The sequence below is a fragment of the Python bivittatus genome, unplaced genomic scaffold (genome assembly GCF_059951505.1).
Source record: "Python bivittatus isolate LINGU-HERP-01145 unplaced genomic scaffold, Pbiv_v1 ctg000330_np1212, whole genome shotgun sequence".
NCBI classification, from domain to species: Eukaryota; Metazoa; Chordata; class Lepidosauria; order Squamata; family Pythonidae; genus Python; species Python bivittatus.
This window is the reverse complement of record NW_028277058.1, coordinates 44,318,381-44,344,534: the sequence shown is the minus strand read 5'-3', so window position 1 is coordinate 44,344,534 and position 26,154 is coordinate 44,318,381. Positions and strand designations below refer to the sequence as shown.

The 26,154-nt window shown below is 38.5% G+C and overlaps 1 protein-coding gene across 3 annotated transcripts in view; it reads right to left on the bottom strand.

Annotated features, from left to right (window-relative positions):
- The window catches only part of KIAA1549 (KIAA1549 ortholog), a 123,055-nt gene that overhangs the window by 10,562 nt on the left and 86,339 nt on the right, over window positions 1–26,154 (bottom strand). For all 3 annotated transcript variants that reach the window (XM_088141123.1, XM_088141121.1, XM_088141122.1), the window contains exons 10-15: window positions 23,869–24,050; window positions 12,113–12,315; window positions 9,923–10,047; window positions 4,415–4,620; window positions 2,223–2,446; window positions 789–933 (exon numbers count right to left, since the gene is read on the bottom strand). In XM_088141123.1, the coding sequence (XP_087997249.1) occupies window positions 789–933; window positions 2,223–2,446; window positions 4,415–4,620; window positions 9,923–10,047; window positions 12,113–12,315; window positions 23,869–24,050 (1,085 nt within the window). The remainder of the gene's footprint in view (window positions 1–788; window positions 934–2,222; window positions 2,447–4,414; window positions 4,621–9,922; window positions 10,048–12,112; window positions 12,316–23,868; window positions 24,051–26,154) is intronic.

The window sequence follows — 26,154 nt, the reverse complement described above, 5'->3', positions numbered from 1 at the left end:
GCTGAGTATGAAACAGCAGAATAGCAAATGCCTTTTTTTTTTTAGGCTTAATCAATCAAAGTAGCATTCTAATTTTTAGGATATATTTGTTCACTTCATTCTTCAATGGTCATACCACACTTTGAATATTGCAGGAGGAGAGCCATGTTAGTCAGTAGTAGCTAAAAATGGGAAGGATTCAGAAAAATTGGAATAGTTAAGAGAAGGGCAACAAGGACAATTAGAGGCTGGAAAGTTCTATGAAAAGAAATTAAAGGAACTGGGAACTCTTAGCCTTGTGAAAAGACAAATGAGGGAGACATGATGGCACTCTTCAAATAGTTTGTCACACAGAAGGCAGCCAAGACTTTTTCTTTATCACATCAGAGAATGGGACAGGTCAGAAATAACTGATTTAAGCTACAGATTCCAAAGGAAAGCATTAAAAACAATTACCCAGAAACTTCACCTTCACTGGTAGCAGAAGCTAGGCAGATCCTTTAATTAGAATTCTTGCACTGACCAGAGGGCTAGACCCTGTGGCGTAGGGTTCTAAGTGAATAGCTCAGTGCATGAAACCCCTTTTCTTGAGTCCCTAGACCTTCCCTTCTAAGACAGAAAATAGATTTGAGATAGGTCTATAAATCAAGGCTCTTCAAATAACTGTGATAAACCACTTTTACATTAACATTCTTCACTGTACAGTCGTGCAACAATCAGATGCAAGTTGGCAACACTATTTTTTCTGAAAGATAAAATGCTACTCCCACCCTTTATCATATATAGCCCTCCTAAAGATCTAAACATACAATGTAGGCTGAGTTGTTGACACCCGGAGGCCTTTTATAAGTCCCATCACTGTCTGTTGTGATTAGTCTGTCCTTGTCTGCATCCATTGGGCTTCCATTCATCTGATGCCTCCGGCGCTGCTTTGGAGATCGTTTTGCCCGTGAACTAAAGAAAAATAAAGTTTCTTTAAATGCCTTAAGACTTGCTAACACTGTCTAAACTGCAGGCTTTCCTAGTGTTTTCAATATAACACATTTTAGAATGAAACATTAGCTCAAAGGGTTTGTAGAATGTGAAACTTCTTTTATTTAAGCCTCTTCATATTTTAAGAAAATCTGTCTAAAGATGGTTTATGCTAGAATTTTCATTCCCACCACTGCTTCCCATTTTATATGCTACATGTTATTGCTTTTATTTCTGCAACTGCAGCAAAAGCTTTGGCAGATGAGCGAATATGCCATAACATAACATAAAACATAACATAACATAACATAACATAACATAACATAACATAACATAACATAACATAACATAACATAACATAACATAACACTATAAATAGCTAGCTTAATTGTGAAATGCTCTCCCTTATCCAGATTCACAAGTGAATCATCATCAACTGAAACGTAAATAAATAAATCAGAACACTCATTTAGTTTTCTATCTGATGGGCCTAGTTTAGATATTATTGTAAAATGAACTGAGTTTCTAAATTCTGGCATGAATACAAAACTGCTGGTGGTATCTTTGTAGGTACTTATGTTTTATCTGCTTATTTTGTATGGGACATTGATTGAGAAAAATTAATAGATTATTCATTTTAATCAGTTTATCCTGCGTCCTCTCCAAGATACCTCAAAGTAAGTCAGAATAATCAAAGAACAAGCATCTTTAAAATATGTATATTTACAGAACAAACTTATTAAAATATACAGAAAACAAAACCAGGGAAACAAATTACAACAGATGGCTCTGTAAAACAGAATGACATTGACCTGTTTCCAAAAACCAAGAACAGCTGTAATCTGATCACACAGACTTCATAGGAGAAGGCATTCAATAATCAATGGTACACCTTTAAAAGGGCCTTGTTGGTGGTGAATGCCAGCTTTTATTCACCAGAAAGAAAGGTACCTGAAGCAGATCTCCCATTTGTACATTTTAATATTAACAAGGGTTTTATGGGAGAAGCCATGCTCAAGAAAACTGAAGACCCTGTGCATCTTTGTATCTTTCAAGAAAATATCTGGGAGGTATATTTAAAGAAACAGAACATGCAAACCCCCCTTTAGTGTCCAGTATCTTCTATTGTCTTTATTTCTTTTCTCCTTGTGCCTGCTCAGGTGAGAAATGTATAAATGAAACATGACACATGTATTTTAACATTCTTAATATTTGAGGAATATGCACATTTCCTAAATTAACAGGAATGAATTCTGCTGTCTCAGTCTTACCTCTTCCTGGGTTCTATGAAAACAGGTGGCATGTTGCCACCAGGGTCCAAGATTTTATCTATCTGCATCTGTGCCTTGCGGTACATCTGCTGCTGCTCTTTGGTATCAATGATAACCACGTCATCCACAACTGGGAATTCATAATGTCCTTTGCGCTTGGCTCGTAGTCGGATCTTGTTACGATGATGCTCAATCTCAGATTTATGCCTCAGAGCTGTTTGTATCTTTCAAGAAAATAAAATAGTGAGATGCATTAAACCTCTTTTGGAACATGATACTTTTCCTCTGACGTGATCAAAATGGATCAGATAAAAGAAAGAAAATATTAAAAGAAAATTAATTAGAAGGAATATTAAAAGAACGCTTGCCAGAATATAACTTCAGGTAGAAAAAACATATCATAGACTGTATGATTCATACAGCAAGGACAATCAGAAGAAAAGAGCACAGCGTACTGATAAAAGAGCACGACAAACAGCATGCAAATTGCACCTCCCGCAAGCTGTCATAAAGGCACAGCAGCAAAGAAATCAGAGAGGATCTGGGCTATGGTAAAAGCATATATAGCAAAGAATATATAAAACTATATAAATGCCTATATAAAACTAAGAATTATCAATCTGGTAAGAATTCTACTTGGGTTTATGCGGGAGAGTCTCTGTTCTGGACATATCTTCCTGATCACAGGTAATTCTCCTGCATCACTGCCTTAGGAATGACTACAGCCAAACCTCACTGGGAGAGGACAAAAGCAAAGTAGTTAATCATACAGAGAAACAACATCTATTTCTGTTGTCTCTTACTGTCATCCACATCCAAGCTTACTAAAAGATTGATCTTGCTTCACACACCTTTCAGAATCTGCTATTATAGGAATTGAAATCCACTTTTTCTCCTTCATTTAAGAATTTTCTAATGCATTTGAATTAGGGGGCCCATTCGAAGGAGTAACAGGTATATTGTCAAACATTTAAATACAATTACCTCACTCAGTGAGAGGAGGAATATGTGGATATGTGTTTGCAAACTTGTTGATATAACAGAGAAGTGTGAATCTATGTAGTCTTTCAATGTAGCAAAAACATAGAGATATAGGAACTTGAATGTATACACAAGTTCCCCAGAGCACAATATCCTAGAAAAATGGAGGCAGTCTGTATAAAAGAAACTAAGGCAATAACCTCTCTGCACATGGGAAATCTAAAAAGGAAAAAAAAAAAAAGTATTTTTCAGCTTCATCCACAAGTCTAGGATTTATGCCTGGCTATTCTTTTAAAGAAGCTGCTGATGTTGAGAAAAGGAGAGATGCAGTGTCCTGCATTGTCCAAATTACTTTTACCTTTCCAGTTAACATTTTGGGGTCCTCCCACATTTCTTGAAGAAGCCAGTCATGCATGACATAGCACATCAAGATGAGGTTAACATTACTTTACAGACCAAAATTAAGAAAAGCCACAGGAGAGGAGACACACAAAAGAGGGGTGTCTAGGAGCACAGTACTAAAGATATATCATGACCTTTCCCCAAAGAATCCTGAGATTTGTGGTTTGGTCGAAGTGGCAGAGGACTCACTGAAGGTCACTTTCTCCCCGTCAAGGGAAGCAAGGCAGGGTAGATATAAGGAGAGAACCCCCTCAATTGGGGCCTCATTTATGGGATGCCTTATTCAGAGAGCAGACCCGATACCCACATAAATGTTTGCGTTTTTTTTAGTTTCAGGCAAAATATTTCCCTTCTTCAAGGTATTTCTATAATTTTGTGTTAGCTTGATTTTAAGTGTCTCCTCTACACTGTGATAGTCATTTCATTTCATTTCATTTCATTTCTAAATAATGTGTCTCTACTGCCCCACTTCAGATTTAATGTTCTTCTTGTGCTGTTAATATAATTGCATATATGATCTTGTTTTACTGTTTTTCTTCTGTTTTTAAAATTGTTTTAAACTTCTTTTAATGTTTTAACTATACTTGCAATCTGACCAGGGAACTATGATTCTTGGGAGGATTAGAAGTTTAATACATTTATACAGACATATTTATTAGATTCCCTCTTCTCAAATAATCTTTGTAACCATAGTTCTAAGATGGGGAAGAAGCTGTAAACATTAAGTTAGTGATGAAAACAAACTTTTCTTGTGAGATGCTTGCTGTCTTTCTCAGGGGTTATGAAAGAAGAGAGACCAAGCAGATTACCTCCTTATTAATTTTATTGGTTTCTGCAACTCGGTCAGAGAGTGGTTGGTTTTGCACTGGAGGCACTGTTATGGGCTGCATAGCAATCAGTTGGATCTTGCTAGGGACTCTTCTACTGATTTCAGAGGATCGTGACATTCGGTCCACATGCTCAAAGATAGAGGCTGAAGAGTGCTGCTCAGTTCCATTAGTGATCTGTGGAGGGCCTGAATTACAAATTCAAATATAAAAAGAGAAAATTGTATTAGTTTAATAATCATAGTCAAATCCCAGGGCACGTAACAGTGTACAAAACACCCTAGGTCACACAGCGAATCATTATTTGAATAGTATCATTGGAATTAGAACAATAATGTAATATAAAATAACAACAAAATCAGAATACTAATAAAACTAAGTATGTTTGAATTGGAAAGCCAGAGTTGAGACTGGAAAATAATAATAATAATAATAATAATAATAATAATAATAATAATATGATGATGATGATGATGATGATGATGATGATGATGATGATGATGATTTTTAAAACATGCAATTCATGCCAAAAATTAAAAACATGTAATTCGGGGCAGCATATTTCACTACGAGACTCAGTTTGGTGCAGCGGTTAAAGCATCAGGCTAGAAACCGGGGGACTGTGAGTTCTAGTCCTGCCCTAGGCACAGAGCCAACTGGGTGACCTTGGGCCAGTCCCTCTCTCTCAGCCCTAGGAAAGAAGGCATTGGCAAACTACTTCCGAAAAACCTTGCCAAGAAAACTGCAGGGACTAGTCCAAGCAGTCATCAACAATGACTTGAAGGAACAAAAATAAATAAATAAAAATCATCACTATTCTATAGACCCGCCTCAATCTTCAAATATCTGACTCTTCTTGGTCCACCAGAGGGCAAGGGCAAAAATTAGTATAAATGTCTAGCAGCACAGCACTTGAGACATGTAGGGATTTAGCAAAACTGAATGCACTTCCCCAAGGGTGAGTGCGCATTTCATTCAATTTGATTATAAAAGACCACTTAGCCCACAACACCCAAAGGCCATTTAAGAATTATGGGACATGTAGTCCAGCACATCAAAGAATGGTACAGTAAAAAGAGCACACACTTCCTTTCTCAAAAACGCAACACGAAAAAAAGAATGGTCATGATTTTCTTTTAGGGTAACCAAGTCATGCATTTTCTTCAGTGATATTCTTTCATGCTTCAGATGTAGAATAAGATAGTTACACACACACACACACACATACACACATATATACAGTATATACATGCACACGCATGCATGCCTGCTCAAGATTTTGACTTGGGATAGCACAAAGATCCAGATATTAGGTAGACTAATAGGATTCAGCCCAACCAGCTTCACAAGGTACTTGTGGGGGAAAACTGAAGGAAGATGTAGTATGGATACCACCTTGAGCTCTTGAAGGAAAGGTGTGCTTTCAATATAGTGCATAAATAAATCAGACTACAGGTAGTCCTTGACATACAATGGCAATTGGGACCAGAATTTCTGTCGCTAAGCAATGTGATTGTACAGCGCGACCGCATTGCTCAGCGATGGCAATCTCTGCAGCCCTGGTTGCCATCGTTAATTGAATCCACGGTTGTTAGGTAAGGAAACTTCCTGCTGGCTTCCCACAACCAAAGTCATTGGGGAAGCTGGCAAGAAGTTGCAAGTCCCAGGCCCACAGGCAGGTAAGTGGCTGCTGCTGGGTGGGGGAGGGAGCAAGAGTATGCACGGGGGTGCAAGGGAGGCACAGCGAGGGTTGGGGAGGGTGTATGGGGGTGCACAAGTGGCCGGTACAGCACGAGCACAGAGGGGCTGGGAGAGGGTGTTCGGGTGGGGGAGACTTACCCCAGCAACTTGCAACCTTCCCTGCCAGCTTCCCCATTGACTTTCTGGGGAAGCTGGCAGGGAATGTTGTAAACGGCAATCACATGATTGTAAGTGCAAATGGGTTTCCAAGCACCCAGATTGCAATCATGTGACTGTGGGGTTGCTAGGACAGCTGGAACTCCAAGGACTAGTCATAACCATCATTCTTTCAGCACTGTTGTAACTTGGAACACTTGCTAACCAAATGGTGATAGGTCAGATACTACCTGTATGTCCCAGCCTACATGCTAGGATAAAGGTGATGGGATTTGCAACCCATTACAATGAAAACTCTTTGAGTGAGATGGGTGGTGACTAAATTTGGGATATAAATTAAAAAACTGATACTGTGGGCTGTTCTTTCAATAATCAGTTTTGCTGGCTTGTCAGTTCTTGGAGGCTTGGAGGGACCCCAACTGCCTTAGGAGTAGAGAGCAGTCAGTGGAACCAGCCCATTATCGCTATTGCCTACAACAAAAGAAACCTCCCACAAATGCATGTTAGGTTTGCACAGATTAGTTGCAAATGTAAATAAAATTACTTCTATCCTAATGACTATGGTACTATTTATTTTTTATCCACAGCAGGGTAATTAAAATTGGCATCAAGCATATGGGGAAATCCATAGAAAACCATGCTAAAAGTAGAGGTTTGAATGTTTATTTATCATCCTGGTGATGTCAGCCCTTAAAAGTAGGCCAGACTAGGAAACTAAAGCCATGCAGGCCAGAATCACTTTTATTATAAAGATATAGTAACAGAATCTTGCAAGTCTGATTGCACTTTCCCCCTCCCTCCCTTTATTTTTGTGAGAACTAGAGAGGGTCTTATCTGAGATGTTTTCTCAGGTTACAGTTCTGCCCCAGACTCAGGTTTCTTTTATTTGACCATTGTCTTGGTAGCAGATCTTCCTCCTGTCCCTCAAGGTCATTCCCTTGTCCCACTATGGTATGGACCAAAATGAAAAACTTCCCCTTTCTAGTTCACTTAAGGTGTCCCTAAATGCTCCTGACTTAGACAACGGGGTCTAAGGCAGGGTCTGGGGATGGACACATGATCATAAAGCCACTTGCTGAGCCTGGGAGAGCATTCCTTGCAGTCCTATATGAGAGTGTGCAATTAATATTGCAATGCATTGAACAACACTCCCTCCATGTTTGTGTGTGTGTGTGTGTGTGTGTGTGTATGGGCATCATGGTGCATGCACATCAAATATCTACAGATGCAAGAGAGAGTACTGAGGAAAAAAAGCAGCAAGGACAGGAAGCAACTTTCTCTTATATTATGTAAAAAAAACAAATGCAAGGCACAGAAGTGGTAGTTAATTTACTACATGAAGATCAAGTTAATGAATCCATGCAAGTCTGATTAACTATATTGAAAGTGCCTCCCTAAGCCAAAATTAGCTTTATTATTGCTTTCCTAGAATTATAAGATTTTGCTTAGTAAAAGCCACATGACTTTTCTAGTAATACTTGGCCATGCTGAGAAGGTTAAAAAGAAGGTTAAAAAATATGAGATAGGCAAGTCTATTGTCTAAGCTAAACACAAGACCATGTTTTTGCTATGCCAAGGAACATTCAGCATATGGGATCTCACTTTTACTTTTTGACATGGTCACAAGGCCATAAACTCTCATTTTTGCTTTTAACAAACCACAGTAGCATTACACCTTAGTTACATTTGACTAAAATAAACCTACTTCTTATTATGCTTTAGGAAGCTGGCTTATTTCAAAAAACAAAATTTAAATTAGCCACAATTTAGGATTCAGATGTAATACAAAATTGAGTATAACTGAATATAGAACCAAGTGCTTCCAATTTTCACTCACAGTTAAACCAAAGAAGGAAAACATTAAGTTATGCTTTAGCTTTACATTTGAAAGAAGGTTTTATATACAACTCTTAAATGGTTGTCTGAAATAAAGCAATAAAGATTATTGTCAAGAGATGAATATGATTTTAACAGTAACAAGAACATCTGGTAATGTTCAGAAACTCAGGATTAAAGACTTGTCTTCCATGATAATGGGAAGCTAGATCCTGATACAACTGTCTGCTTTATAAATAAAAACATCAGACCTCTATTCAGCCAACTATTATTCATAAAACTGCAGCCTCACAGAAATCACCCTAAACTCTCCTGCTTAGAATCTTCTAAGTCCACTTGCACATAAAATGAAAATAGAGAGGGAGGAAGGCCCTGCACAGCCGCCTGCTTGAAGTCAAACCATGTGTGCATAAATAAAACCACAGCAAATACCTTTCTTTAGGAATGTTTTTTTTTAATTTCCAGGGCAAGGATGGGCACTTTTTAATTTTTGGAAGGAGTTTAAGCAAACAATGGGTGGGATCAGAGCCTAAAGTGGATGGGGCCACCTTTTCTCTCTCTTTCTAATATTCCCCTTTTCTTCTTTTAGACACTTTTTCTCTTATAGTCTCCTCTCTTTCTCCCTCTCATGCAGCTGCCTCATTTGTTGGTTCTAGGCCCACAGGTAGCCTAATCCTGCTAAACTGTGCAAGGGGAGCAATCCAGAAGGTGGAGAAATAGCACACAGAAAAATAATTTAGAGAAACGACCTCTTCTGTTACCTTGCATTTCTAAATTCACCCATCAGCAAAGCATCATGCAATAATATACAGGAAAGGGAGGCATATAGGTTAGTAGTCAAGCACAGATTTTACATGCACAAGCTCCTAAATTCAACTTCAGTTAAGTAGCCATTGATATGAAAGATCTGAACATGATTACGGAAAGTTACTAAGAGTAGATAATTGTTTGGTGATGAGTCAATAGACTTATTTATTCAGGGTAAAGTTGTTTCATATCAATATACACAGGGAAGATGGCTAAAGGAAAATCTACTACATTTACTTCTATAGTCAAGACCTTCTCATCCTATGCTTAAATTTGCTGCAAGGTTCAGCTTCATATTCTTTTTGAAACTTACCCACTCTGTTTACTCCTGATAGCATCCAGAGAAAATAAAACAAAGGGTATCATTATAATTCACCAAACCATGATAGGAAAGTGAGATGCTACTTTCTAAATTCTAATACGGCAGTTAACACAAGGGAATTACTTGTACAGTTTGACCAAGGATATACCATAGGCCTTCTAAGAGAATTTGGATGTATACCATGTGTTCTAGGGGAATGTACTACATGTGGTCTTGAAAGTCTACTGTGTAAGGTTCTGGGATAGAATATTATATACTTGTGTAGCCACCATCACAATGATCTCATTTATTTGCATAAGTAAATATAGGGCTTCTTAGTACTCATTTGTTAACAAAATTAGCCAAGGAATAAAAAGGACTCAGATTTACCAGAAAATTAGCATCTTTGGTCTATTCAGTTCAGCTGGAACTATGGCTAAAATTAACTTGAATAGCATAGCCAGAATTAAACAGAAGAAATTATGGAGGAAGTCAAACACATAAACATCTGTTGCACAAATAGTTTGAGTGCTTACATTCATGCAAAAAACAAGGGCCTTTCAATGTATTTTGCAAATGAGGGTCAAGAGAATTGTTTCAGTACTTGTAGCACATGTGTATTATTTAAGAATAGATATTTATATAAACTATTTCAATGTTACATAAAAGTATGACTGCATGTAACTTACCAGATTTGCTAACTCTGTGAGATTTCACCTCACTGACAGCTATTTGAGGTCTTACGGTTTCATCTCCTGTTTCTCGGCCACTCGAGTGCTCACTTGCTGTGGAATCAGCATCAGAAGGTGAAACTCTGTATATACCAAAATAATATTATTATTAGACTGCATATTTCACATTTATACGGTATGATAAACATCAGAGTGGCATATATAAAGTTGCCAAAGAATGTGGATTTTAATCAATGGTTCATTTCACCCAGATTAATGCCTTATTACATGCCTTCAAACAAAGCCCAAGGTAGTTATATAGATACAGACAGATATAAATATAGATGATATACTGTAGATATATAGATATAGATATTTATTTTGTGCCTTCAAGTCAGTGTTGACTCCTGTCGACTATCTGGACAAGTCCCTGGAGTCTTCTTGGCAAGATTTTGGAAGTGGTTTGCCATTACCTTCTTGCAAGGGCTGAGAGAGAGTGACTGGCCCAAAGTCACCCAACTGCCTTCATGACTAAGACAGGACTAGAACACCAGGTCTCCGGTTTCTAGCCTGGTATCTTAACCACTACACCAAACTGGCTCTCCCTAAGGTAGTTAGAGATGTGTAAAAGGACATGTTGAAAATCAACATGTTATTTCTTTCCCTTTTAAATAAATCTCTTTTCGTCTGCATTCATTAACATGCATGATTCACTATATGGGTGGCAGTAGATTTCAGACAAACGAAGTGTTGGACAACTCAGCTGAAAGGGGCATTCTGCAAAGCACAATGGTATGAATGAAATTATCCTCTTTGAAGTATTAAAGTACCTGTGTCCCCTAGAAGGCTTGACGCAGCTGCTTTGAAAGCTTTCCTCACCTATCTGCACATATGCATGGACAATACTTCAGCTGGGCCTTTCAAAGAACAGGGCTGTTTTAATGCTTTTTACAGAGCCATTAAGGTCTTTGTCTGTGGCAATGCACTTTCAAAGTGCCCCTTTCGAATGCTTTGAACAGCCTTGCAAAAAGTATTGCTCCATATAATACATAATGAACTTTCAGCACTGACTGAGGCAGGATGTGAGGCTGCGACCCATCCATGGCATAAATGAGTAATTGCCAATTACAGATGTACAATTAGAACATATCCAATTCAAATACCATCATCAGAAGCCTCCAGACATGCCCCATCCAGTAATGGCTTTGATATTTTTCCATTACCAGGCAAAGGCTTTTTCTTTTTGCCAAGCATTTTAATGTATGTTGTGATTTAATACTACTTTAGCTATTTGAATTTACTGTACATTTCTGTTTGTATCTTTTTAAAACCAGTGCAATATTTGTTCTACTCTTTGTTTTTTAACCAGTATGATTTACTGCATTTTGGAGTAATTATGATTGCTTTCAAGAGTTCTTATTTTCATTTTTTAAGCTCCTATTTGGGAATATCCGCTATAAAATTCATTTAATGGATCCTCCATGTTCAGTGAAGGTCAAAAGACCAAATGCAGGGTATAGTGCCTTTGGGCTTCCATCAAGCACTGGCTGGCACTTGCCCTTCCCTAAGAGCCATATGGTAAATGGATCCCCACATACAATGGAGAGACGTTGGCAGGGCTAGTCATTAAGCAACTAAAGAAGTGGAACGAAGAAGTGTGTGCTCTTCCCTTTAATCACATAAGAAGGGCTGTAGCAACCATTTGTGTATGTGTTTGGTTTTCATTCTATTTTGACTGTATTTTATATTGTTTTATTGTATTCTAATATTTATTGCTGTTTTATTGTGAACCGCCCAGAGTCACTTTTTGTGAGATGGGTGGTATCTAAATTTGAAATATAAATAAATAAACAAGCAAACCATGGCTGTTCTGGATAATTATGGAGTTACCTTTCTACACATTACGTTGGAGAAGGCTGTTGTACAAGCTGGAACCTTCATAAAGTTTAGGTACATTATTATATTACACTAGAACTTGACCCCACAAAATCATGTGCTGGTGCATCCACCGTTTGTAGCCTGAAAAATTTCCACAATTAAGAAACGCAGTAGAAGAGCCTAGGAAGCAAACCCTTGGGGACTGATATAAAAGGTAAGTTCCTGAGCAAATACTATTAAAACTGAGAAAAAGCCTCAGAGGACAAAATATATCCTTGTAACTGATTAACTTTAAACCGTGCTGAGCAATTTCTCAACCTCTGAACTGACCTCCCTCTATGTCGGACATTCTTGGATGGCTTTGAAGATAACTTGGTCTTGGGGCTTGGGAGGTCACCATTTTCAGAGGGTGTAGTATCCTTATTTGGTCCTGGCAGAGGAGTTGGTTCATGTATGATCAGGATGTCATCTTTGTTATGTTGGCCTAAATGCTGCTTTGCAAAATCAAAGCCTTTTACGCTAGGAGCTTGTAGCTAAAGTGCAAAAAAAGGAAAAGGAAAAAAAAGAACAAATGACCATTAAAACAAAAGGAAGAAATAGCAATTATGAGCTTACATTGTAAGTATGCAAGTTAAAATTTGTCCAATGAATTCAAAGACCTGCAGAGTAATAGAACAATAAATAAATTGAACAGAAATGTGTGCACTCCTGGGAAAGTGAAAGAATGCTCCTAATAAGGAGGGTCTGAGGCAGCTCAATGATATGTTCAGTTTGAATTTAGGTCACAGAAAATTAAAAATTCATCATGACTGCTGCTCAATCGACAGCTTTTTGAGGATACTTAATTGTCCAGAAACACTCCCGGAAGCAAAGTCATAATAAAATAACATAATCCACATTTATAGTGCAGAGCACATCTGCCTGGTATGTTCAAAGTCTTTGCCAGCTTGGTGCTCTCCAGAGTTATGGTACTTATCCTGGGAGCTTTAGTCTAATGCTTCTGGACAGCATCAGTTTTAGAAAAAGCTGATCCAAAGGCATCTCATCTCAAACCAAACAACTGAAGCAGATGATCTATAAGAATCAAACTGTGGTGAAAGATGAAGACAGACTGTTTCAGTGAGACTCCCACTAAATGTAAATATTATGGTCCTGAATTTGGAATCTCTGTTTTGGTTATTTTTTGCTTCTGGAATCTTCTGTTTGTTCATACCTTTTTGCTGTAATAACAAAACCTACTTTTGTTCTAAGAGGAGCTAAGGCTCCCCAAAACATAACAATGTATATAAACACATAGAATGCTCAGTTTAAAGGTTCTATTTGTTAAAGAACAGCACACGTTATTTATTTCTCAGCTAAGCAAAATTAGTCAAATGGAAAGAACTGCCGTGACTGAGTGAAGTGTACTAGCATCTTCATGATGTAACACAGCTTTCCCCAACCTGGCACTGGGACGGTGATTTGCAGAAGGCTTGGTGTGCACGCTAGCAGTTCCAACATATCTGGAAGGTGCCGCCTTGAAGGAGGTTACTAGAACTGGCCAAATTGCAGAGAATTCTGCTGACAAGTTTAAACCAGCAGATGGAGATAAAAAGCTTTGAAGAGAAAAGTCCTTTCTACTTGTTGGTATATTACAAAATATTGTGACTTCAGGACAATAGTACAGACAGTAATACAATCCTGTGAAGTATCTACATCTGTTAACAGTGGTGGTGTTTCTGGAGTTCCAGTTAGGCAGCCTACCATATATGGAATTCTATAAGAAACAACCAGTGTGGTATAGTTAAGATGCTGAAGTTGAACCAGTGAGTCCCAGGTTAAATTATCCCTCTACCACAAGACACTGGGTGACTTTGCACTACTTTCTCCCAGATCAATCTCTCTTATGGGGTTGTTGTAGGGTGACCCCATGTATGTTGCCTTGAGCTCTCAGAGAATAGGCAGAATGTAAATGCAATACTAGATAATACACGTATGTATTGTTATTACTATTAATAATAAACAATAAACACATAATATGTTAAACTCTCCCAACATGATGCCATCCAGTCCTGTGGGACTTCAACACCTACCATGAGTGACCAAATTGTTTGAGGTTGATGAAAGCTGTAGTCCAAAATATCTATATGGCAGCAAGTCAGAGAAGGCTGTTGTGAAGCAAAACAATTCACTTATTCCCCTTGTTGCAATTCTTCCTTTTTGATTCATATTGAGCATGCTGTTACTGGACACGCTCAAAGGAAGAGAGCTAGAGAGATGACTCCTGAAATCATATCAATCTGTGGTCCTTCAAGCTTTGCCAGCAATAGTCATGACCAATCCCTAAACGGTTTGACCAGACTATGTATGATAAAGAATCCATTTATACACAACCAGTTGACTCCAGAGCAGCTGTTCATGGATATAGTTCTCAAAGCAGAGGACATGATCCCCCAACAGCATTACTAAGGACTACAGGGAGACTTACACAGATGGCAAGTAGATTTAGATAGGTTAAGGAAGCCTTTCATATATCCCAGCCCCAAGCCATTTAGGGCTTTGTAGTTTAAATTGTAACTCAAAGTGCTGAAATGGCTCAAACAGAAACTGCAAGCCAATGAGATTATCTCAGCGACTGAAGATTACTGAGCTGCCGTTTGTGCAGCCTTCAGCAATGACATATCTTTATTTCCCTAATCCATACCTGAGGCTACAGAGTCTGATAGAGGATTAACAATTCAGAATCATCAGATCTGATGAAACAAGTGCATGTACCTGAAAGTGTACACGCAGAGAAGTGCCTTCCAAAAGAGATGTGATAAAGGACATGAGAGTCAAGATTTGTCATTGAATTAGATCTGCAGGTTTGGGGAAGGCAGAGAAGGGAGGGCCAATCATTAGCATCTAAGAAGCTGCTCCAAATAAATACATACATATATTTTCAGTTATTTATGATTTCACAACTTCTACTGTACTAGTTTCTCTTTATGAGTGACCTTGAATGATTCTTTCTTAAATCTTTACATAATTTTACTCAGGCTGACAGCCATAATTGAACTTTGAGCGCCCAAAAATGGTAGAGCCAGAACCAAGATGATATTGAAGCAACATTTAATTAAATACCAGTATTATGATTACTTTTCATTTATTTACTAATATTTCTCTTCTCTCATATTAAGAAGTGTAATTTACAGGCAACATTTGGAGGGGGTTCTGAAGGTGATGACGATGCTTTGCTGCTTTACACTGACTGTAGCCCAGCCTCTGGCTAGTTTTCAGAAATTTGTCTGTCCCCAAAGGAAAGGAGAATAACAATTCAGATGGCTATGGAAAACCTTAAAAAACACTTGACCACCTCCATTTAAAAATAAACAGCAGGGCCAGGATGCAATTTTACCTTCAGGTAATTCCTGCCACACATGGTCACAGAGCAATTACCAGTACTGATTCAGACCCAAGGGTAAGGTAGCTTCATAATTTTTTGAAAATATATAGTAATCTGTCATAGATTATATACATAGTCAGTATAGACAATTACCTAAAAACATTTACCTTGTGTGTGTATGCATGTGTGTGTATGCATGTGTGTGTTTTATCGACATGCTATATATACAAATGCACACAGAAAATGCCATGTTATTCTGTTTTGGTACCTACACCGATATGAACACTGCCAGAGCCGGTTGCTTAATGAGTAAGCCTTTGTATTTCATCACAGGAATAGTAATATTTCAGCTCTGGCAGCTAATCTCTGAGTAGCTCTAGAGACCCCGTAAAATTGTCTTGGTGAATTATGACCTGGCAAAAATGCTAGTGTAGAGAGTTGGGGAAAACTGGCGTGTATGTTTGTGGGTGGCACAGAGAAGCCAGGCAGGAATATTAAAAAAAGGGGGGCTTTTAAAATGGAGGGGAGATGCTTTAACTCTTGTCCTTTAATCACATCCATAGGAAATTTAAAACCCCAGAGCAAAACACTGGTACTGAAATGATCAGTGAAGAGTCACTAGGTGACTCTATAGCTTAGTCTGATCCTTAAAAAGTTATAATAGATCCCTGCTGCTATTCTTCAAGCCAACAGATAAAGCAGTGTTTCCCAACCTTGGCAACTTGAAGACATATGGACTTCAACTCCCAGAATGGCTGGCTGGGGAATTCTGGAAGTTGAAGTCCACACGTCTTCAAGTTGCCAAGGTTGGGAAACACTGAGATAAAGGATGAAAAAACAACAAGGCATTCCTTGTTGCATTCCTTAGTGCACTGAAAGGGGTATCTTTGCTAGGAAGTACAATGAGAATCTTTGAGCCAGATTCAAAAATTACAATTACAGTGCAATCCTATGCAAGTTTGGTCAGAAGGAAACACCATGATTCCCCCCCTCCACCGTCCTTTTTTTTCCCCCAAAGGAGCAAAACTTTGGCTTATGTGATGTGTGTACACCTTAAAACCTGAGATCATATTCACAATTCAATGATTATTTTATACAAACACAAAAGATACCAGTTCCAGGATTTCTCTGGATAGGTGCTTATTTTCACACTGTTAATATTGTTACTGTTAAACGAGTATTTGAAAGTCAATGCAGAGTTCTTTTTCATGTTACTTAATTTACTGCACCCAACTATGCCAGTGATCTACTGATAAAATCAGAAAACTGTTTGAGGAAAGGCAGGTTTCTAACTATCAGCTTGAAGGCAGGACCTGGAGGCATACGTAGGTTAGCCTTGAGGTGTCCCCTTTTATAGAACTGATTTCCAATGAAACTTCATGAATTAAAAAAAAAAATTCCTTTGAAATTAGGATTTTGCGTAAGCATGGATATGTACACGCACACACAAGGCTCTAAACAGTCATTTACAATGACCCATTAATTTAACAAAGAAATTGAATTGCAAGCAAAACATGGAGAAAATAAAACTGTGGTCATTTACAGATGTTGCTACTGAATTATTCTCATTTCCCAAGGAAATGAAATTCTTATTCACTATGATGATGCAGATCACATCCAATCAAAGCTTGGGGTGGGGGAGGAAGAAACATGATGACTGGGTCATTAACATTTTATATGCCTTTTATGCAACTCTTCAACTAAAAAGGCTTCTCTCTATCTCAAAGAGATTGGTCCGTGATGAAATCACTGAAGCAATAAGGGCTGTTGCATTACTTCCATCTCAGAAACTCACTCTCATGTTTTATTCTGCTGCCTTGTATGCTGCAAATAGTTTCCAAATAATTCTGATTCATTTTCCCCATCCTGAACCATTTTTTAACTTACTCCTTCCCACTGTGTCCCGAAAGCAATTCAATGACTGTTTCCCCTTCTTTTGGCAAAGCAGGGTTTAGCAGCTGAGCGCACACACAGGCACAGGGTCTGTAGCATACCCTTACATGTATCCCCTGTAGCTTTAACATAAGAATAATAAAATAAAAAGGTTGATATCTTCTGAGATCACTCAGTTTCGAGATTTGAGATTTCTTTTTTGATTGGTGATTTCAAAAGATCTTGAAAGGGTTTTTTGGAGGAGAATATTCTTCAACACAGAAGACTGTGCCCAGTGCCAAACTGTGCAGCAATGCCTTCTTCATTTCAACATCTCGAGCTTTCCAAATTTATCCAGCAATTGAAAAAGGGTAAAGCAGAAATAGTGAAAAAGGGAAGACCCTGTGAAAAAGGGGAGAGCTGATTCTGCCTAACTACTAAAGGCACATTCAGATTGGTCAATACTAGTATTGGCATCTTTATTTACACACATAGATTATTCTCTCCAACTTCCCAACAATTGAATTCTATCAATTACTGTGCTCATTTATAAAAAAGAAGGTAAGGTGTATCTGGCCAATTATTGTTCAGGTAGATAATTTCAAGCATAATTAACAAATTGTATGCTGGGTTGGGGAGGGTGCACAGGGGTGCATGAATCACTGGTGTGGATCAGGTAGTCACCATGCAGGTTGGGGAGGGTGTACAAGAGGCGCTGTGTGGGTCAGGGATGCATGAGTGGCTGACACAGCGCGAGCAGAGGAGCTGGGGGAGGGTATGCCGGGGGAGGGGAGAGACCCCAGTGGCTTGCAGCCTTCTCTGCTGGCTTCCCCACTGACCTTCTGGGGAAGCCGGCATGGAAAATTGCAAATGGTGATCATGTGATCGCAGGGCACTTGGCAACTGGTCATAAGTGCAAACAGGTTGCCCAAACTGCAATCACGTGAACGCAGGGGTGCTGGGATGGCTAAACTCTGAGGACCTGTGGTAACCACCATTCATTCAGTGCCATTGTAACTTCTAATGGTCACTGAACGAATGGTCCTAAGCTGAGGACTACCTGTAATGTTGGTTTTCACTGACAGCTCTCTTTGTTCTTTGATTCTTCAGGATTATTTTCATTCATCCTGGAAGAAAGCTATCAATTTGGACTGAAAACTCTGTGGCCTCTCAGCACAAGTTCTGGTTTTGCTGGGTCCAGTGACAGCATTTTTGCCCCTGCTACTTATTTAATATTTTGTGCCAATCATAGAGAAGTGCCTTTTCTTTGGCCAGACTTGATGCTTTCTTTATGTTTACTGAAGGCACAGTTCACAACATTACATTGCAGGAGTGCTTTCCTCTTCCCCATCTGGAGGAATTAAGAGAATCAAGCATGCGCTCCTGTGATGTCCATTTTATTTGGCTTGGCACATTCATATAATAATTATACTTCTATTTAATCACCTTGGTTGGTCAAATGGGGATAACATTCTTCTTTTATTAGCTGATAAGTCTCCAATTTCTAGCAGGGTCATTATAGTTTGTTCCATAGCTGCTGAGATTCAGAAACCAATTCATTAGGTGCCTCATTTGTCTGTATTTATATTATCAACTAAATAGATAAAATCTATACACTAGAAACAAAATACAGGTAGTTCTCATTTAGCAACAGCAATTGGGATCAGCAGCTCTGTCATTCAGCAAAGTGGTCGCTAGGTGGGAAATCACTTTCCTTTTCCCCACTCCCCCGCCCTTTGGAATGCTTATTCCAGTGCTAGGATAATTAGCAAGAAGGCAATTAAAGTTTGTATTTACATTCATTGGAGAGGAAGGGATTACAAAAGAGTAACCAGGCACACAATGGGGAATATACATCAAAAGTAATGCAGTGGCACTGACAGCCCTGAGCGTGCTTGGCAAACATCCAGTGTATTCCTCATTGTGTGCCTGCTTACTCTCATGTAATCCCTTCCTCTCCAATCTCTTCCTCCTGTGAGGTAGGGGGGAGAAAAAATGGATCAGGCACAGGAGAGACTGCCTAAAGCAGTGTTGTCCAAACTTGGCCATTTTAAGATGAGTGGACTTCAACTCCCAGAATTCCCCAGCCAGCATGGGCCTAAAGAGATAGCTTGTTTTTTTTTCCCGCCCCCCTCGCAGAGCAGAGAAATTGCTTAAATAAGCAAGGGGGGGAGGAAAAAAACAAAAACAAAACAAGCAATCTCCGTAGGCAATCTCTCCTGTTCCTGACCCTTTTGTTCTCCCCCCCCTTGCAGAGTGGAGAGATTGGAGAGGAAAGGATTACCAGAGAGTAAGCAGGCACACAATGGGGAATACACCAGCTGTTTGCCTAGCACGCTTGCAGTTGCCAGCACTACCACATTCCTTTTGATGTGTATTCCCCATTGTGTGCTTGCTTACTCTCTTGCAATCCCTTCCTCTCCAATCTCTCTGCTCTGCAAGGGGGGAAAAATAGAAAAACAACAGGTCAGTCACAGGATAACGCGTACTGACTGTAATGGAGATCACGTGACTGAGGGATGCTGTGAAGGTTGTAAATGAGGGCATTGGTTGTAAAGTTATTTTTTCAGCACTGTTGTAACTTCGAATGGTCACTGAATGAGCCAGTTGATAAGTGAGCTCTATCTGTATATAAAAATATAGATTTATATATCTTACATACATATTGATTTAACCGATAGTAAGTTTATTTATTTCAGTTTTGTTTAAAGTATTCACCATCCTTTACTTGTATTATATGTGATATGTTCACCTTTCAGTCTTTGACCAGAAATAATTATAGGAAGCCTTTCTTCAGGATCTGTATAGATCACTGTAGAACAATTGCCACCTTGTCCCACTTTGTTTGCAAATTGCAGCAGTATTTTATGCAAGAAGGAGATGTATTTCTCTGTTCAGCAACTTGATTACATGAACTTATTGCTCAAATACACTGGTAGGGATTGATAGAGGAAAGAGTAGGAAGAACAGGTCCACCAAATAATAAGATTGGAAAGTTTGCAAATTAATTATATGGAAAAGTACACCTGATGAGCTTCAGAATAATGAACAATCTAGTCCCTTCAGTGGGAAATGCTTCTGATGGCCAAAGGTTGCACTTTACAATTTGGAGGGGCTAAGGTCTTGAATTGGTAATATCATTATCACGCTGTGGATAGGTTGGGATTCAGGAGGGAGATTTTTATTTATTCTGTTAAACTTAGAAAAGCCTGTTTTATGGCTTACACTTCAGTTTTCAAGTCTCCCAAATAAAAAAGTCAGTTTTCAGAAACTGTTCTTGACAAATCCATGCTAATACCTGTTATTATTAGATTATTTTCAAGGTATTTTATAATCTAGTCTTGAATCTTCCCAGGTATCAATGTCAGACAGGCTGGTTTCTATTTCCCCAGATCCTTCCTCTTCATGTTTTAAAGATAGGGAAAACATTTTCTCTCCTCCAATCATTTGGCACCTCATTAGCTTTCCAGGATTTCTCATAGACAAATTTCAGCCAGACCATCAACACATTCCTTCAGTATCTAGAATGCAATTTATTTAGCCTGGGAGATTTAAACTCATTCAAAATAAAGAGGTATTCTCTGCCTGCTTTTCTATCAGTCTCAAGCTTCAATCTTTTCTCTTCATCACACTCTTCAAAACTGTTCGGTGGAACATTCATTTTTTTGTTGGAGAAGACTGAACTTAAATAGGAGCTGGTAACTCTGCGTTGTCTTTGTTATCTGTAGTATTTTCCATCTCCAATGAACAGCTGATACATTCTTTCCGTTTTCTTTTGAATATCTAATGAAACACTCTTCAGAGATCTGGCCCACATTGGCTTCTTCTGCTTTCCTCCATTCCTCTGCTCCTGCAAATGGTTTGCAATTGTGCCTCTCGTCTTCTTAAGCTCTTAATTTTCCATTTAAATTCCATGCAATCATACTCATCACTCTTCTGAATTTATTAACAACCATCTTCTGAAGTTCAAGATATGCATTTGACTACACACAGCTTTAGTTTCCCTTAACATCAAAAACTCTAGCATTACATGGTCACTTCTCTTCAATGTTCTGCTCCTTATGCTTTTTCATCTAGGTCTTCCATATTGGTTAGTATCTAGTCAAAAATAATTGATCCCATTAGGCCTTCCTTTGCCTCCTTTTAAAAGAGAAAGTTGCCAGCAAGACAAGTCGGGAATTTCCTGGAATTACCATACTTGACAAAATGGCTGTGGGTTTTTCAGCCTCCTGATCTTGGGATTTTTCCATCTCTAATCTTGGATGGGGTAGCACTTCCCCATTTGAGAGTGGTGCACAATCTGGTGCTCTTCCTGGACTCAGAGCTCCTGTTCAAAGAGCAAGTGGTAGCTATAGCCAAGAGGGCCTTTGCACAGATCCATCTAGTGTGCCTCTTCTGCCTGTTCCTGGGTCAGAAGGCCCTTCAGATGGTCACTCATGCCCTAGTCACTTCAAGAATGCACTACTGCAATGCATTCTGTGTGAGGTTGCCCTTGAAGATCACTCAGAAGGTACAACTGAGCCAGAATGCAGTGATGCAGGCAGTAATGGGCATGCCACAGTATGTCCATGACACACCACTGCTCCACAAGTTGCACTGGTTGTGAATTGACTTCTGGGTGCAATTGAAAGTGCTGGTTATTATCTAGAAAGCACTTTATGGCACAGTACCTGGCTATCTGAGGAATCATTTATATCCAATAGTGTCTGTCCAACATGTACAGGTAGAGTTGGCCTGCTCCAGGTCCGGTTAATTACACAATGTCACCTGATAGGATCCAGGAAGTGGGTCTTCCCTGTCACCATGCCTGCCTTCTGGAAGAGCATCCCCCAAGAGATTCATAGGGCTCCCACCTGATGATATTCAAAGTCACTGAAAACCTGGCTATTCTCCCATGCTTTGGGTTGGTGGCTAGCCCCTGTAGAATCTTTATTTGTTAGGAATTTGTCTTCTTCCAGATTTTCATGATCTATCACTTTATTATTAGCATTTTCCTGCTTTTAGAGTTGCAAGCTGCCCACAATTGTGAGGAGCTGGGAAGCCTCTAAATGATATAAATAAACAAAGCATCATGTGAAATGTTCTTTATAATTCCACTTCTTTCTATGGTAGGAATCACTTTATCTGAGAGCCTTACTTCAGAGTTTCTAATCTCCAACCCCCACAAGATTCAATTTAAAGGCCTCTAAATCAAACTTGCCATGCTTCAGCCAAGTACATTTTATCAATCCTTGGGAGGACTGAAATTTGCCTGTCACTGATTTATGCTATACCGATGGGTACCGTAAGTGGGATCACTTTTCACAAGCTCATGGGATGCAATTAATTGCTTAATGCATTCAAAGTACTCTTGCTTTCAAAGAACTTAATGTATGCTACCAATGGGTTATGGGCACTTCTCAGAGCAAAGTTTGGATAGTATTTAGTTTTAATAGGTATAAAATAGCTACTTATAAGTAAAGTAAAAGTAGTATTTAAGCCTTATTCCTAGACTGATTTCTATTTTTAGTATAACCATTGCAAAGCAGAGAACACAAGTCAATACTGCAGAAGCTCATCAAAAGTGAAAGCTATTGCTGACTTTCCTTCTTCTCTTCCATCACAATAATGAAAAGAGCATCAGGAACTACTATTCAGTTATTCTGACAGCTTCACAACAAAATGACAATCACTTTCAACCTTCCTCATTATTCCCATGATTAATGAAACCTAGTGAAAGAATGAAATGGGAACACAACAAACCAATTCCTAAAAACAGGAGGACAATTATATTCCCAGTCCTATCAAATTGTGCAGAATGGAACAGCTCTCAAATCTAGCTTCCTCACTATATGGTATAAGCTGTATAAGGAGAAGGCAACCCCAAAAGGCTGGATATTCCACATTACTGTATGTAGCAATAATGCTCCTATTATTGGTGAAGCTTGGTCTGAAAATATGAACCAGATCAGGTCCAGGCAACTTTTGCACCTTTATTTAACCTTTTGGGGAAGGTGGAAGAGCACAGAGGGCAAGGCCTTATGCAAAGTGGGTGAGGCCATGTCACTTACAGGTGAGACCAGGACTACTTATTTATTTATATTTCAGATTAGTCACCACCCATCTCATTCCAAGGTGACTCTGGGTGGTTTACAGTATCCATGTTTTGGAGAAAAGTCTTTTCTTTACAGGCTTTGTTTTACCTGTATTGTACCTATTTTACTTATTTATTTATAGAATTTAAATGGCTGCCCTTCTCAATGTTGTGATTGTAGTTCACAATCCAAAACATAAAAAGGAGAAATAATAAAACAACATTACAGTAATGATGGGGATATTTGGGGGACATTTGCCATCTCAGAATAGAATCAATCAATAAATAAAAAGGCAAGGACATGGCTCTATCATTTTCAGTAATTGCCAAAACTTTGTGACATAATTAGAAGCCATTCTTTTTTTCTTGATTCCAAATATCAAGAAAGTACTGTTAAATAACAAATGGACCACACAAAAGTGTGAAGGCTCTCTTTCTATATCAAATGTATCTATTGAAAAATATGGGCTAATAATTTAGTGACACAACTAGTTTTTTAGATGCAAAAGACTTCCTTATTCATAAAGAACTTTCTTGATACCATATGCTGAGGTAATTTTTGAAAGATATGATCCATAGTCTATTGCAAACTCTAGACCTGGGATGACAAATGTTTAGCTTCACCATCTTGCATTCTGAGAAATAAGCATATTGTGACATTCCATTTATGAACAGATAATGGCAGCCACATTGTAAGAGTGCTCGTAATAGTCCTTAGCAAGTCAGAAAGCACCTGTCCTAGGCATTCTAGAACATTCCCACTTCTCCAATTCTTACCTTCTGCCGCTGCTGTATGTTGCTCATGGTATCTGGCTGAAATTCAAGTTTGTCAGTGCGGCAAAGCTTCCAGTATAAAATTATGATTATCAGCAGCACCACAGCTACAGGGACTGCAACACCAACAATAATCCAAAGATTATTCTGTGATTCTGGAGGAGATTCTTTGACTTGATCCACAGCTATCAAAGGAATTGGAAAAAAGTTAGAATTTAGCCTATAACCACAGTAAATGTACCAAATTCTAGCAGGGTTTAACCACAGTGTTAAACCATAACTTATAAAATATATTTATCAGACAGATATGAACATTGGTACTTTATTCCCATGTAGTCACTCTGCCAACCTTTCCCAACTGGTGTTCTCCTGTGTTGGAGAACTCCCAGTGAAATAAATACATTGAGGTCAAAAGCAAGGTCAGCAGCTACCCAGAGTTTGTGGCTATTCACTGCGATCTGACCTCATCAATTCTCACATTCAGTAAACTGGTAACAATTATATAAGAAGATGAATGGGATGTATATGACTATCAAACGGGCAAAAGAACTGAGCTTCTCCCTTTAATATCTGAACTTCTGTAATGTAGCTTTTGCTCTTGAATCACAGGTACTGCATACCTTAAATACTCACTGCTGGGTGGGGTAGCAGAAGAGAGCTATCATCTTTCAGTTCATGCTTATGAGCTTCCCACTGCAACTGGAAAGATCACTGTGAACCACAGAATGTAGGACTAGATAGATTCTTGGCCAAGTCCAACAAAGCTTTTCTTATATTTGTGTGTTCTTATATTGTCTTATAGTCTCCTCAAACCTGGCTTTCCTGCAGATGTCTGAACTTCAAATCTTACAATTTTCAGCAAAGTCAGGTTGGAGAAGCCTACTGTAACAACACAAGAAAATGCCTGGCACTCAGCATTTTGTAGTTTGGGTTTGGTAGTATGCCATATTTATATAGGTGAGCAGTTTTCTGAAACCCATCCCCTCCAAATGAGTTGGGGTTACAAGTCCCAGAATTCCTAGCCCTCAGCTGACTAAAATGTATTGGGATTCACAAACATCTGGAGGATTGTACAAGCAAGAAAAAAAATATGTTCAGTCAAGATATAATCATTTGGATGAAAAGTGTTGGAGGAGGGAATTTCTATTTGAAAATTTTATAACTATTGGCAGCCTCTACAACAGGGTTTAAATTTGACTACAGGTTGCAAACTGTACCTCAGAATGCCATCTCAATGATTTAATCTCTCATATGGCTAAAGAATTTGTTCAAAGTGAAATTCATCAATATCAAATAATCGAATTACATGAATTTGTTAAATAATCAAGCTTGCTATATAAATATTAACACACTATAAGACTGACAGCAACCTTTAGAACTATGAACAAGATAAATATTGCAATATCTTAATTATAAAAAGCTTAGAGGTTTGCTATTCTTCATAACTGCTCATACAAATGGAGGATTTATAAAAGCTACCAACCATACCAACCAATTCTTAATGATTTATACAACAACATATGTTGATAAATTGTAATCTTGAAGAAAATCTGTTACTATCTCTAAAGAAAAATGAAGCTAGCTATAAATACCCCATTTAATATGCGCTGGTATAATATCTGCTGGCATTCAGTGCTAGAAGCAAAGCATTCTTTCTCCCCGTCCATATCCGGAAAACGTGAACTGCTACAGTGCTTTCCTAACTATCTACACGTAAGCCACAGAACAGAATTGCAGGAAAATGAGTCCTCGCCCATCATACGAATAACAGAAATATTCTGTTTCTGGGAGCCAATCAAAGTAGTTGGAATGGCTGCAGGCCAAAAGCAATCTTGAGGATCCTGGTAAAGTCTAAGCTACCTGAACTGGGTTTCCTCAATTTTTTCATGCAATTTTTTTGATCCAAAAAAAATCATATACAAAAAAGGCATACATTAGGGAAAGTATGCATATATCATGGGAAGAACATGTACAAACGTTTTTATGAGTTTTCATGCAGACTTACTGGGAAAGATAGAAGAAATCAATGCTCAAAAATGGTGATGAGTTACCCATATTTATTGGGATCCCGATGTAAACTATACTTATTGGCCAAACTAGACAAGTAGCTAAAAGATTTACAATCAGATTTCCTATACATGCTGTTCTTGTTGTTTTGCTCAGAATCAGTGTGCCATGGTGATTATAGTACTTTTTCCAACCAGCTGGACTAAAGTTCCCATTATTCCAGGTTCTAAAGGGGATCTTTTGGGGGAAAGCTGATTTAGAGAGTTTAGTTAAGCTTGGGAG